This window comes from Gymnoscopelus microlampas (genome assembly GCF_963454915.1).
Source record: "Gymnoscopelus microlampas genome assembly, chromosome: 15".
Lineage (NCBI taxonomy): Eukaryota > Metazoa > Chordata > Actinopteri > Myctophiformes > Myctophidae > Gymnoscopelus > Gymnoscopelus microlampas.
Genome location: NC_139952.1, coordinates 43,505,182 through 43,519,962, shown reverse-complemented (window position 1 = coordinate 43,519,962; position 14,781 = coordinate 43,505,182). Strand labels below are relative to the sequence as shown.

Genomic DNA, 14,781 nt, shown 5'->3' with positions numbered 1-14,781 from the left:
GGCAGCCAACGCTGTGGGACCTCATCGTGGAGCGGAGGGAGAGGGTCCAAACGGGGCTGTTAAATCAGTGGTTCTCAAACTTTTTCATGTCAAGGACAGTAGCGTATGGTGGGTTCTAACGTGGAGTCGTGGACCGGGCCAGATTCTTAAACCCCCCTCGCGGGCCGGCGGGGGGGGGGGGGGGGCTCGCGCAACGATGGTTTGACAAGTGGCAGCGGTGGCCTAGTGGTTAGAGGGGCGGCCTTAATACCGGAAGGTCCCTAGTTCGATTCCCCAATTCATCACATCAATCATGAATCACCGCTGAATAGCCCTTGAGCAAGGCTTCCATGCAGGGTCCGGCTGGAAACAAGCTTCGTGCTTAGTCCGACACCCTGGGTAAACAACAAACTTTGCTTTGCTTTGCTTTGACGGGGAAACCGGTTTTTAATGGCCATAACAATCCGGCCGAATGCAAATAAGCCCGATTTGAAAACAAAGGCGAATTTCTGTGGTTGGCTACAACAGAATGGGTGATGAGGTGCTAATGTTGTTATGTTGATTTTTTGTTTTTTTCCCCTGGGGGAGCAGAGTTTTCCAGACCGGGCCATGGCCCCATTGGCCTCTATGACGATACGCCCTTGGTCAAGGACCCCCAAATTGACACTTATTAGCCCGCGGACCCCCATTTGAAAAGATATGCCAGGGACCCCCATAAGAGAAGATCTTTTACGGCTCTAGCAGTGATTCTCAACCATTTTAATTTCAAGGACCCCCCAGTTTAACATGCATTAGGTCTACAGACCCCCATTTAATGGCATTTCTATCTCTGGGACCCCAATTCATATTGTAAAATCAATGTTCATTTAACTCGGAGAGTGTACAAATGGAACCAAATGGACCCGTTAGGGTCCATTTGGTTCCATTTGTACGCTCTCAGAGTTACAGACCCATAAGGGTCCATTTGGTTCATGTCCATCATTTATCTGGGGACCCCCTGGAACCCCCTCACGTACCCCTGGGGGTCCCCGGACCCCACTTTGAGAACCAATGTGTTAAATCCCTCCCCTGTATTTAGTCCGTTATGGTCGGGTTGAGCGACAGCTACGCAAAGCAAAGGGAGAGGTCAGTCAAACGCGCACGTTTCTCTCTCCAGGTCCAGGAACAAAGAGTTTTTCAGCTTCCATGTCGGATCCTTTTATTAAGTAATTTCTCCTGGTCAGTTCTGTTGGATTTATTCATGTCTCAAATACGAGGAGGACTGTTCTGTCAGGTTTGTAGCCTACACACAATAGTCTTGTTGCCTTTTCCCTCTCTCGCTCTCTGTGGTGGAAAGTAACTAAGTACATTTACTCAAGTACTGTACAGTCTGTACTTAAGTAAAATTTGGAGGTATTTTTTTTTTACATTACTGGAGTATTTCCAATTGTCTACCCTTTTACTTCTACGCCACTATCTGATATGCACATAGGCTATTGTAGCCAAGCCTACTTTTTTTTTTACTCCACTACAATTATATGAAAACTTTAGTTACTTTGTAGATTGCAATTATTATTACAAAACGTAACCACTGCAGTAACCCTATTTAAACTTTGGCTATTTGAAAATAGCAGATCTACAAGCTCTCAATGCCACCCATTGTGAGGCTAGATCTGCTATTTTTTTTAAATATCTAATATTTTTAATACATTATGATACCTTGTGAAATGGGACATTATGCATAATGAGTACTTTTACTTTTGGGACTCAAAGTATGTTTTGATGCCAATACTTTTGTACTTTTACTCAAGTAAATTTTGATTACCGGACTTTTACTTGCAAGGGTGTTTCTACATTGCAATATTGATAATGGTACCTACAGGTATACAGGGTAAGTGATTTACTTTGGTTAAAATAAGTGTTAAATAGCTCTATATTCTGATACTCATTGCTATAGAGTGTTTGTTCAGTAAAAGGAGTCTCCATGTCTCTCTGGCTATTTATTAAACAGAAAATGCATTTTCAGTGCTCTCTCCTGATTGGCTTAAATGTTGTCACCTACCTGAAAATGTGCTATATTCTATTTACTAAAGAGCTGGAGAGACCCCTGTGACCGAACAAACACTCTGTAGCAATGATGATTACAATCAGAATATAGCGCTTTAACCTTTTTAACAAAAAAAAAGAACATTACCAAAAAATATCACTTACTCTACCTTTTAAGTAAAAAAAGAAAAGTACTTTTTCCTCCACTGTATGCTCTCTCTCTTTCAAATCTGTTCAAAGTCACACATACTGTAGGCTATCTATCTATACATTCCTGTAGTTGTAAGACTTCTGGGTTACTGTTATCCTGTCTGCGTGATAGTTTTATACAACTAGATTCTGACAAGTCCTGGAAAAGACACTCTGCGATTGGCCAGAAGTCACATTTGCAAACGCTCGCCCCAAAACATGATTTACGATTCTGTGCCTATCGGTACATAACTCGGATTGGAGTTATGTACCGATTCGCAACGTTCGGCACGGCGACTCGCTGGCTTTAGCTCGCTCGGCGGTGCCTTTCGTGGCTCAAGTTCGCTTGAGACGGCGCGCCTCCGTTGCGGTCAAAAACTATACTTTATTGGCAAAAAATTAAAAAATCGCGTTTGTCGGAAAAAGAGTGCCGGCCGCGGGATTCGAGCACGAGAGGTTGGGGTTGGCAGTTCAGTGCGCAGTGAGGCATGCCACCAGAGCAGGTTAAAAAAGGGTTTTGGGCTGTATTAGAATGTGACAGTTACCATTAAATAACATTGTCGTGTTATCGTTGTCGCTATGTTCTAGCAGACCACATGTCCAATTTTCAGACACATTTTGCCTAAAATGCGATCATGCCTGTATCGTCTACTTTTAATAGTTTATTTGAATTCGCTCTTTGGGACATATTTTGACTCCGTAGCGAACCACGCTGACATCACGCATATTGTTGCCCCGGTAGGGAACGCCGTTAGCGAGAGTTCGCCAAAATGGCTAATAGTCATCATTTTGCCATATTGCCCACCCCTATGAATATATTGTAGTAATAGTTATATCAGTATGCCCATATATGGGCAATTGGGCATATACTGATGACATCAGGGATCTCCATATATGGCCATAAAAGGCACATGACAGACGCAGAGATCTCCATATATGGGCATATCATTCAGATTGGCGGTTCCACGTCTAGACGTGAGGGCCGCGTAGCGGCCTGAACTTCTATCTATATATATATATATATATATATATATATATATATATATATATATATATATATATATATATATATCTATATATACATTTCTAAACCCAAAACCCAAAAAAAAAACCTGCCACTGTGTGGGACTAAACACAAAAACAACATATCAATGTCACTAACAAGACACGCCACAACGTGCAGAATTACTACGCGCAGTCTGTAGGCCACTTCATACTGCTCAGCACACATCTGCCCCCTCGCAGCATAATTAATTGCGGCAAACACAAACTCACAACATTACAGTCGGCCATGTTGTTCCTTAGCGTCATCGCCGACCACCGCCCAACGAGACCCAAGTGAGGTCAGACAACACACTCCATATTTGGGCATAGCTCCATTGGGAACATCTCCTATTATGGCTTTATATATTATAGAGACCAACAAACACAAAGCACCGCGCAGCGGCTAGGGGGGAGGGGCGCGCAGCGCCCCGACCCTCTAGTTTATTACATTCCTGTAGCTGAAAGAGCATTGATTGTGTTTTCCATGTTTTAGGTCTGCCTTGAGGCCTGTTGCTCTATCTCTAGTTTCGAGGAACATCTGAGAGCTGACGTCCATCAACGGGTATGTACTCTAATACATTGGTTCTCAAAGTGGGGTCCGTGTAATGTATGTCAATTGTTGTAAAAGAACTCGACACAAGACCAGGTTTAGATATCAATGAGTCAATCATTTAGTGTCTCTTCAGTAGTATATCAACAGTCAGTCCTAGCACACAGACACCGGCATATATCACGTGACTCGGTCACTTCTGGTTTTCTCCCCAGTACGGGTGCCCACATAGCTCAATACACTACATCCCTCTTCTCAAGATTTTTTCACAATTGACAAAACATATCTTTTTTCTTTTTTTTTTTTACAGAGTTGTCAAATCAAATATGACAGAACATAGCAGCAACACCTGGACAAATAAATCACTAGGCACAGTATGCAATATTTCTTCCAGATAATCAAAGGTGCTTACTGCATTCAAACAAAATTAAATCAACTTTTCGTAACCATATGTAGGTAAATATCAAACAGTTATAGTGCAACATCATTTAAAGTCCACTTTTTGTGTTTCTACTCCTTAAACCTTGCTGGAGTTTTGATCAGTCTTCCTGATCTAGTGCGATAAGGTTGTGCGAGAGAGTCAGTGGTGTCACTGTGCCCCTGAGGAGTGCGTGCTGAGGTCTGTGCATGTGAATTGTCCTGATCAGTAAACCTTGGGTTGTCACAGTTCATATCCACGTCTTGCTCAGCAGCAGCAGATGGAAACTCTCTCTCAGCCGTCTCCCTGAGATGTCTCCTGTTCCTTCTGAACATCCTGCCTTCAGGCGTACGCACCACATAGGAACGTTGTTGTTCGTGCTCCCGCAGAACTATAGCTGGCTGCCAAATGTCACCAGACTGCATCCTTACATTTTCTCCAGCACGCAGCCCAGGTAGGTGTTTAGCATGGCGATCATAGTAACTTTTTTGTTTAGCTTGCTTTTCCTTTAACTTGTTGTGAACACTGAGTGCCACCTCAGAGGTGAGTAGCGAGGTGGATACTGGCAGTTTTGTCTTCAACCGACGCCCCATCAGCATCTGGGCAGGTGACAGGCCCACACCTTCCAGTGGTGTATTTCTGTACTCCAGAAGCGCTATGTAAGGGTCACCTGACTTTTTAATCAACCTTTTAACTGTCTGCACAGCTTTTTCAGCCTGTCCATTTGACTGAGCATAGTGTGGACTCGAGGTGACATGACTGAACTCCCAGCTCTCTGCAAAGCTCTTGAATTCCGCACTGGCATACTGAGGACCGTTGTCGCTGACCAGAATATCTGGAATTCCGTGCCTGGCAAATGTGGATTTCATGGCAGTTATAACACCCTTACTGGTGGTTTCGGTCAGTCTCATTATCTCTGGGTATTTGGAGAAGTAGTCGACACATAGTAGATATTCAGAGCCACTGCTGTGAAACATGTCGGTGCCAACCTTCTCCCATGGTCTATTCGGTAGGGGATGTGAGATCAGTGGCTCTTTTTGATTGCTATTCCTGTGCTCATTGCAGACAGCACACTGTGCTACAACCTGTTCAATTTGGGTGGACATGCCTGGCCAATAAAGAACATCTCTGGCCCTTTCTTTACATTTTACCATGCCCAAGTGTGACTCGTGTATCTTGTCAAGCATCTGTGGTCTCAGTTGCTGTGGTACAATGAGTTTCTCTGACTTGAATAGCAGCCCTGAGGCAAAACTGATCTCCTCTCTGAATGTCCAAAACGGTTGCACACTGTCTGATACTGCAGACCTGTCTTTTGGCCATCCTCGCATTGTCATGTTCTTTAGCTCCTGCAGTACTGGGTCTTGTGCAGTAGCATTCCTGAACATCTCCTGCTTTTCCTCAGATATAGGCAACTGTGGTGTAATCCAGTTCACCTGCAGTTCCTCTTCCAGAAGATCCTCCTTTTGCTCACGTAGATAAGCACGGCTCAAAGCATCTGCAATGTGAAGCTCCTTTCCTGGCTTGTATGTCACTGCAATGTTGTACTTTTGTAAGCGCAGCAGCAGTCTCTGCAGTCTCATGGTAGCCTGATGCAGTGGCTTCTTGAAAATGCTTTCTAGTGGCTTGTGGTCACTTTCGACCTGGACCTCTCTGCCATATACATATTGATGGAATTTCTCACATCCGTACACTATGGCTAGCAGCTCTTTTTCGATCTGAGCGTACCTGCGTTGACAATCTGTGAGCGCCCTTGAGCCGTATGCCACAGGTCGTTCATCCTGCATTATCACAGCCCCAATGCCCTCCGAGCTGGCATCCAAGCGTCACAGCCTTGTTGACATCATAATATTTCAGAGTGGGAGCTCCGGTGATCAGCTGCTTCAGTTTGTCATAGCTCTGCTGTTGAGGCTCCTCCCAGTGCCATTCTGTTTCTCCCTGCAGCAGCTGCCTTAGAGGTGCAGAGATTTCAGACAGATTAGGAAGGAATTTGGCTAGATATTGAATCATTCCCATGAATCTCATCAAGGCTGGCTTGTCAACAGGTGGGGGTATTTGCACAATGGCTCTTATCTTCTCTCCATCAGGCTTCAGTCCATCTGCACTGAGTGTATGGCCAATGTACTTGACCTCATTCTGAACTTGCACTTGCTTTTATTGAACCTCAGGCCATTCTCATCTGCTCTCTGCAGCAGCTCAGTCTCTTGTCATGTTGCTCTAATGTGTCCCCCCAGACCAGCAGATCATCAATGATGTTGACCACACCCTCCAATCCCTCGATCATCTGGGCCACAGCTCTCTGGAACACCTCACTCGCTGATGAGATGCCAAAGGGAAGCCTCTTGAAACGGTATCTTCCAATGGGTGTGTTAAATGTGCACAACTTGGAGCTCTCTTCATCCAGCTTTATTTGATACAATCCTTGGTTTGCATCTAACACAGAGAAGTATTTAGCATTTGGCATGCGTGACACCACTTCCTCCACTGTGAGGAGTGGATAGTGCTCTCTTCTTATTGCTGTGTTCAGATCTTTAGGATCCATACAAATCCGTATCTTCTTGGGCGTGACAACTGTCACCATGCTGTTCACCCACTGTGTTGGCTCAGATTGCCTTGTGATCACATCTGACTGCTCCATTTTTGAAGCTGTTCAATCACTCTGTCCCTCAGAGCAACTGGGATCCTCCTAGGTGCATGTATCACAGGCCTTATTACAGGGTCTATCTTTATGCTGTGCTCACCTGGTAAACAGCCAAGTCCAGAGAAGAGATGCTCATAGTCTTTTTGCATGTTTTCTTCTTTTTCCATGCTACAGTATACAGCCTTTTTACCATCTTCAGCTTTGTGCTTGATTCTCTTCCCAGGATGGCTGGAGCATCTCTCTCTATTATTTAAAAGTCAATCCTGTGTTTTTGACCCGTGTACTGACATGTGATTGACGTCCTGATCAAAGGCTCCATCTTGTGGCCTGAGTATGCCACTAACTTGCAGCTGGATGTATGTAGCTTTCCACTTACATCTAACATGTGAAACGTTTTGGCTGACATGACGTTACAGTCAGCTCCAGTGTCAATTCGAAATTTCAGACCATCTGTCTTGGTCACTTTTTGCATTTTCAATTGCTTTTATGCTCCTCATCTCAATTGTTCCAATGAACATTTCCTCTTCACTGCTGTCAGTGTCCTGAGTCTGTTCCACAACATGCATTTTCCTGTTTTTGGGTTGACTGTTTGCACGACACATTTTTTGCAAAATCATTTTTTCTATCACATTTCCTGCACGTCTGTCCATAGGCTGGGCACTTTCTTTGTTCATGCTTGTAGCCACATCGGTCTCAGTCAACTTTATTTTCACTGGTCATTGGGCTTTCTTTAAAGCTGTATTCTCCTTTTTTATATGCCCTTGCTGTGCTAACTTTGTGCACTTCTACTTCATCATGTAACGCTTTCATCTGAGTGAACGTTATTTCACTGGCACGGCACACATCAAGTGCTTTATCCAACGTGAGATCAGCCTCTCTGAGCAATCTGGCTCTCACTTGATCATCACGTATCCCACAGACAATTCTGTCACGTATCAGTGAGTTCATAGGTTACCAAATTCACAGTCTTTTGCCTTATATTTCAGGTCCGTGACATAGGCATCTATTGTTTCTGACGGACCCTGTATACGGGTGAAAAACATGTGCCTTATGTACGGCAGGTTCTTCCGAGGCTAAAAGCAAAGCAAAGTTTGTTGTTTACCCAGGGTGTCGGACTAAGCACGAAGCTTGTTTCCAGCCGGACCCTGCATGGAAGCCTTGCTCAAGGGCTATTCAGCGGTGATTCATGATTGATGTGATGAATTGGGGAATCGAACTAGGGACCTTCCGGTATCAAGGCCGCCCCTCTAACCACTAGGCCACCGCTGCCACTATTCTTTGGCTCACAGTATTCTTTGAATTTTAGTTTTAACACTGCAATCTTGTTCCTCTCCCCATCCGTGATGGCATACGTGTTACTCACTTTTATTGCTTCTTCTCCCGCAACATGAAGGAATGTCGCGCACTGCACTCTTTCCGACCTTTCTGCTACTCCACTGGCAACACAGAAAAGTTCATAGCGCTGCAGCCACGTCCTCCAATTCTCTGCGAGATTCGCCTCCAGACTCAAATTCGGCGGTGGTTTGAAATGTGCCATTCTCGCCGTCTTTCTCCAGTTTGTCTTCTGACACCATGTAATGTATGTCTTTTGTTGTAAAAGAACTCGACACAAGACCAGGTTTAGATATCAATGAGTCAATCATTTAGTGTCTCTTCAGTAGTAGGGGTGGGACGATATGGGTACCTCACGATACGATATATATCACGATATTAGGCCCACGATAACAATATATATCACGATATTCAATATATTGCGATATATTGCGATATCACGATATTCGTTATATATTGCAAGAAATTTCACCAACGATATATCACGGTAGTCCTTGTATTCAATTCATAAACACATAAAATAGCACCAAACAGTTAAAAATCATCATTACACAAATACAGAGTTGGAAAAACAACGTATCACAAAAAAAATAATAATAATAAAAAAAAATAATATTGATTTTTTTAAAATTAATATCGATTATTTATCGCGGGAGGAAATATCGCGATATATCGATATATTGTCCCACCCCTATTCAGTAGTATATCAACAGTCAGTCCTAGCACACAGACACCGGCATATATCACGTGACTCGGTCACTTCTGGTTTCTCCCCAGTACGGGTGCCCACATAGCTCAATACACTACAGTCCGGGGACCCCCAGGGTCCCCGGACTGTAGTTACAAATGATGGATAGTTACAAATGGTACAAATGGATCGGAGTAACGGTGCGCCCCGCAGGTCCACATGTTACGTTTGTGACTTCCACCGTCCACCTAGCCTCGATCTCAAGGCTCAGGGCAGTTCTATAGTTCTATAGTAGGCTAGTTCTGCCAAGAGCACAGGGCAGAGAGCATAGTTAGTTATACTGCAGCTGCTTCAAGGACAAACTAGGCTGCATCGGCGCTCCTGTTTTCTGACCTAAAGGGGCGTGTTTAACATCTCCGGCGAGAACAGCCGTGTGATCGTGAGTTGCTGTGATAGGAGAAGGATATCGAACGGAACACAACCACCCTAAAGACTAATCATTGTGTATATTCCTGCACTATACCTGCACCCAGTGATCTTGGTACATAGAAATTGATCTATTGAAGATTCTGACTTTCAAATGTAAATTTTTTTGTTTTGATTGTATTGCTGTATTGTTGTATTGTGCTTTTTGCTTTGGCAATGTAAACGTATGTTTTCTCATGCCAATAAAGCCCTTTGAATTGAATTGAATTGAATTGATCCCATTGGTTCACCGATCTGTCCGTCAGCCCCCGCCCCGTCAACACAACATTACGAGCGACGCCCACTGCACTCTGGTTGGTTGGGGAAATGAAACACTTCCTATATCGGGTACACCGACGTGCTGCTCCAGGCTTTTATTTTTTAGCAAAACGAAACAATAAAAGCCTGGAGATCGAGGCTAAGGACAAACTGAACCATAACAAGATAGGCTGTACCAAAACAATAGCTATTAGGCCTACACAGACGCGCACACACATTTTTCCTCCTTAGTGTGGAAGCCATGTACATAGTCAATTTTATGGGGGCCCTGGGGGGGCAATTGCTCCCCCTGGTGGCCGGCCGATTATTATAATTTCTTTAACTTTTTATTTATTTATATATATGTATAATTTTTTTGCCAATATATGCCAAGTATATGCAGAATATATCATATATACTGCATATAGGCCACATTCAGGTTCATATATGCACATATATGTGGATACATAGGAATGTCTCTTCTATGTCCACATATATGCCACATATATGGATCAATTTCGTATATGTCACATACAGTATATGACTGCATATGATAAACATATGTTGCATACAGTATATAAAAACATTATGTTCATATATTTTCTTTGTCCCCCCTGCTGGCAGAGGCAAAAATCGCCTATGAGCAGGTAGGATAGTAGAAGAGGCCAACTTAAAAACAGTCCAAGGCGCACTGTTCAGTTGGAAAAAAGAACGGCTGCCAAACCCGTTGCGGCTCCCAGAGCCAGGGTCCACTTGGACTCTTTTAAGTTTGCCTCTTCTACTCACTTCGGAGGAATAGAACTTAAACTCCTCTCCAATGTCCATCTTCATGTAAAACCTACGTTGGTGGCCTATAGTCACAGGTGGAATGTGTATAAATGAACCATTACTAAACCTGTCTCTTGTTCTCTGCCCACAGAAAAAGGCAGAACTGTTTCAGAAAAAGGCAGAACTGATTCAGAAAAGTAGGTTGCAAGATAATTATTTCCTTTCAACAAATGTTTAATTGAGGGCATTCCCAAGGTTATCCAACCAACGTATACGTAGCGTATCAGTCCTAGACATATAGGAGATGATTAGTTTTTCTATCCATAGTTCTATTCGGTCATAAAGAAGAGAACATAACATTTGATCAACCCAGTGACCAGTGGTGGGAAGTAACTAAGTAGATTAACTTAAGTACTGTACATGAGGTATTTTTACTTTACTGGAGTATTTCCAGTTTTCAGTACTTTTACTTCTACTCCACTACATCTCAGCGGGAAATATTGTACTTTTACTCCACTACAATTATTTGTAAACTTTAGTTTACTTTGTAGATTTTGAATATACAATATACATACATTAACCATATATTTCGCCCATTTGAAAATAGCAGATCTACAAGCTTGTAGCTAAACGAATCGTCACGTTTCACTTGAATATGATTATTTAAAAATGTTAATTACTTGTTATGAGATGAGTCACAAAAAGGCATTGCGTTACATCACTTCTGTTCTGTTTGTTTTCTTTCTTTCTTGGTGTTGGACTTCAGAGTACCCTTCAGTACCCAGGAGCCCGCGAGGTGAGCTTCGACCTCTTTAAGATCTTTTTGTTCCTGCCTTATTTTGACAGTGACAGTGAGTAGAGGGTCAGCAACCTGTGGCTTTAATAATAAATGCACCCAGCAGCCTGGCACACTAGGGATTTCACGACTAGAGATTTTTTCTGGTCGAATAATTTGCCCCAGTGGTAGTCGACTATAGTCGAAATTACCTATTAAAAAAAAAGGAAAGAAATGCCATTATTATTATCCTCCTGCCTTTATTTTTATGCCGTTTTAAGGGAAGCGCTTCTGGCACAGCAGCACAGCAGCGTCTCCAAGGATCCTCAAAAGGGGGCTATTGCATACTTTTGACCGCCTTTTGATAAAAATAAAGGCAGTAGGATAATGATAATAGTAATGGCATTAGTTACTTTACACCACTGTTATACAGATGTTTCTACTTAAGTCAGCAGCACTAAGAGCGTCTGGGAAGGCAGTGGAAAGTTCTAGAAGCTGTACAAGTCAGGGTTTGTACCGTAAGTTCCCAGAAATTAGAAGATATCAACATCATATTTTGAACAAATATTATACTTTTACTCCACTACAATTGTTTGAAAACTTTAGTTACTATTTACCTTTCAGATATAAATTATGATATTATGAAACATACATTAACCACTTTAGCCCTATTTTATACCAAGGCCATTTGAAAATAGCCGATCTACAAGCCTACAATGCGTGAGCTTGTAGATCTGCTATTTTCAAACATTTCAGTACTTTTACTTTTGGTACTTAAAGTACATTTTGATGCCAATACTTTTGTACTTTTACTCATGTTTCCTTGTTTGTTCATTTTAAATGTTATTCTTAAATAAATGTCAAACTTGTCATTACTGGACAATTGTTTTTAATGTGCATTGCTGATTTTTCTCCATGTCTGACTCTCTCTTCCAGGTCTTTTGCCCAACATTAATATTAAGACATACGCCAAATTAGGTTAGTAAAGTCAAGTGTGTAACTGTGTATTTGTGTGTGTTATAGCATTCAGCTCACACATTCATATTTGGTATAATTAATAATATATTGTGTTTTATACTCTGGTCCAGGTAAATGGCATCTCATTTGTAATATCCCAGATAGGTGTTTGTCCTGGCTATGAGAAAACCGGTTAAGCCATTAAGGCCTGAGGCCGATTCTTAAAATGTTAAAAACAGTTTATTGAAAAAAAAAGAAGCTTGTAGATCTGCTATTTTTGAATAGCCCAAAGACATCTAAAATGACACAGATGCGTTCCCGGTCTTAATGGGTTAAGGAACTTGGAATATTCTTGTACTGTCTGGGACGCTGAAGCTTGTAAACATCTTATCCTGTTATTTACGGTTAACCCGTACAGTTGTGGACAGGAGTTTGGTGAAAAATAAGTACTGTAGGTTAACAAACTTCTAACCATAGATTCTTTCTAACTATTGCCTGTTCACAATGTGCAAAAAGTAGTGGTTTGTATACAGGACAGTATTTCACTGTATCTAGAGTAGACCAGAATGCGCAGTAGCAATGAATGTACAATAGATTCAATCACTTGGAGCATGCTTATTCCATGTTTATTGAACAGAAAGTAAATTACGTTAGATATTCTCAAAAGGTGGCACTACTGGAAAGGCAATGGAGTGTGTGTGTGTGTGTGTGTGTGTGTGTGTGTGTGTGTGTGTGTGTGTGTGTGTGTGTGTGTGTGTGTGCGTGTGCGTGTGTGTGTTTCAGTTATTCCTGGTTGTAAATTGTTAATTTAATTACTCATAGCAATATCCTCTTATTCCTCATTTAACACACGTGCATGTGGTTTGTTTTCTGCATTTGCTTCCCTCCTAGGCGTGCCTCTGGTGACACTGTGCTTTAATTCAGAGAATGGCTCCCTTTTTTTTTACCTGTGTCACGTGTGTGAGGCATCACTTAGGCATCACATGGAAATGCGTGTCCATCTCGACTCTACTGAGCACTGTAGCAATTACTACGTAAGTGTTGACCACTTCGTTTACACAGAGATACACATCAGCTTGGATAAATGTACTTTGCACTTGAGATTTAATCTTTCATATTTCACAGAACTACACCAACCCAGACGTACTGAGATTCTCCTGGATGCCCAGCCCAAACATTCACACTACTGTGGATACTCTGGCCCACAGCAACGTCAAGAAGAACTGGAAATCGGAACTCGGTGGGAAGTTGCAGGTTGGTTGGCATGTGCAGAACACTTTGTGCAGAGTGTGATTGTTATAATGACCATGATCTTTTTTTTTCTTCCTGGGAATTAAATTAAATCCACCGCCAAATTCCAGAGCAGACTTACGACAGTGACGAGGACGGTAAAGTTAGAATATTTTGGTAGCTGGACCTCAATCCGTCAAGATCAGGTCAGCTTGCCAGTCAGAAAGCATTAGTGACATAGTAAAAGACACCTACTTGATAGGACAGGTGCCTAGAAGTGGACGGGAGTGGACGGCCAACACATAAGAAGACATAAAATAATCCCACACACTGTCTTCACTTACAGCAGTGGCTCTCAACCTTTGTTGGATCAGAGCTAGGGCTGCACGATATATCGTCATCGTATCGATATCGAGATATCTGCCATATATATCGTGATATGAATTTTTGTCCATATCGTGCAGCCCTAATCAGAGCCCACTTCAAAATCCTCTATGTTCTGACATAGTATACATTAACCCATTAAGACCTGAGGCTGATTCTAAAAAATAATTATATATATATATATATATATATGTGTGTGTGTGTGTGTGTGTGTGTGTGTGTGTGTGTGTGTGTGTGTGTGTGTGTGTGTGTGTGTGTGTGTGTGTGTGTGTGTATGTGTATGTGTATGTGTATATATATATATATATATATATATATATATATATATACACATACATATACATACACACATACTAGGGGTGGGACGATATGGGTATCTCACGATACGATATCTGTGGCGATATTAGGCCCTCGATAACAATAATATCACGATATTCGATATATTGCGATATCACGATATATTGTATTAAATTTCACCAACGATATATCACGATAGTCCTTGTATTCAATTCATAAACACATAGAATAGCACCAAACAGTTCAAAATCATCATCACACAAATACAGAGTTGGAAAAAAACGTATTTTTCGGCAGTATACCGATTATTCATCGCGGGAGAAAGTATCGCGATATATCGCGATATCGTCCCACCCCTAATATATACATACACATATACATATATATATATATATATATATATATATATATATATATATATATATATATATATATATATATATATATATATGTTTTGTTCCAGGGACCCCCATAAGCAAAGATTTGAGTTACAAATGTTTGCTTTATTATACATATTCAAAGATTTGTGCAAATTTTCACGATTTTTCAAAAATATCAGATCTACAAGCTCATAGCGTGGCACTCGGTGCTGCGCTATGAGCTTGTATAATATCTGCTATTTTTGAATAGCCAAAGAAATCTAATATGAAATTACAGTACTGCAGTAATAATAATAAATACTTTATATTTATATTTATATTTATATTATATTTAATTATAATCCAAAAATAATATAATATATGGTATATACTATATAATAATGTGTAATGTATTCAGTTTTGCT

The 14,781-nt window shown here is 41.5% G+C and overlaps 1 protein-coding gene across 1 annotated transcript in view; it reads left to right on the top strand.

Annotated features, from left to right (window-relative positions):
- Positions 1–1,154: 1,154 nt before the first annotated feature.
- LOC311061218 (uncharacterized protein) overlaps positions 1,155–14,781 on the top strand; it is a gene marked incomplete at its 3' end in the record, with an annotated part of 79,943 nt that continues 66,316 nt past the window's right edge. Inside the window, exons 1-7 of the mRNA XM_084079772.1 lie at positions 1,155–1,252; positions 3,731–3,799; positions 10,506–10,551; positions 11,121–11,150; positions 12,066–12,107; positions 12,978–13,120; positions 13,212–13,340. Of these exons, the coding sequence (XP_083935898.1) occupies positions 1,220–1,252; positions 3,731–3,799; positions 10,506–10,551; positions 11,121–11,150; positions 12,066–12,107; positions 12,978–13,120; positions 13,212–13,340 (492 nt within the window). The 5' untranslated portion in view covers positions 1,155–1,219. The remainder of the gene's footprint in view (positions 1,253–3,730; positions 3,800–10,505; positions 10,552–11,120; positions 11,151–12,065; positions 12,108–12,977; positions 13,121–13,211; positions 13,341–14,781) is intronic.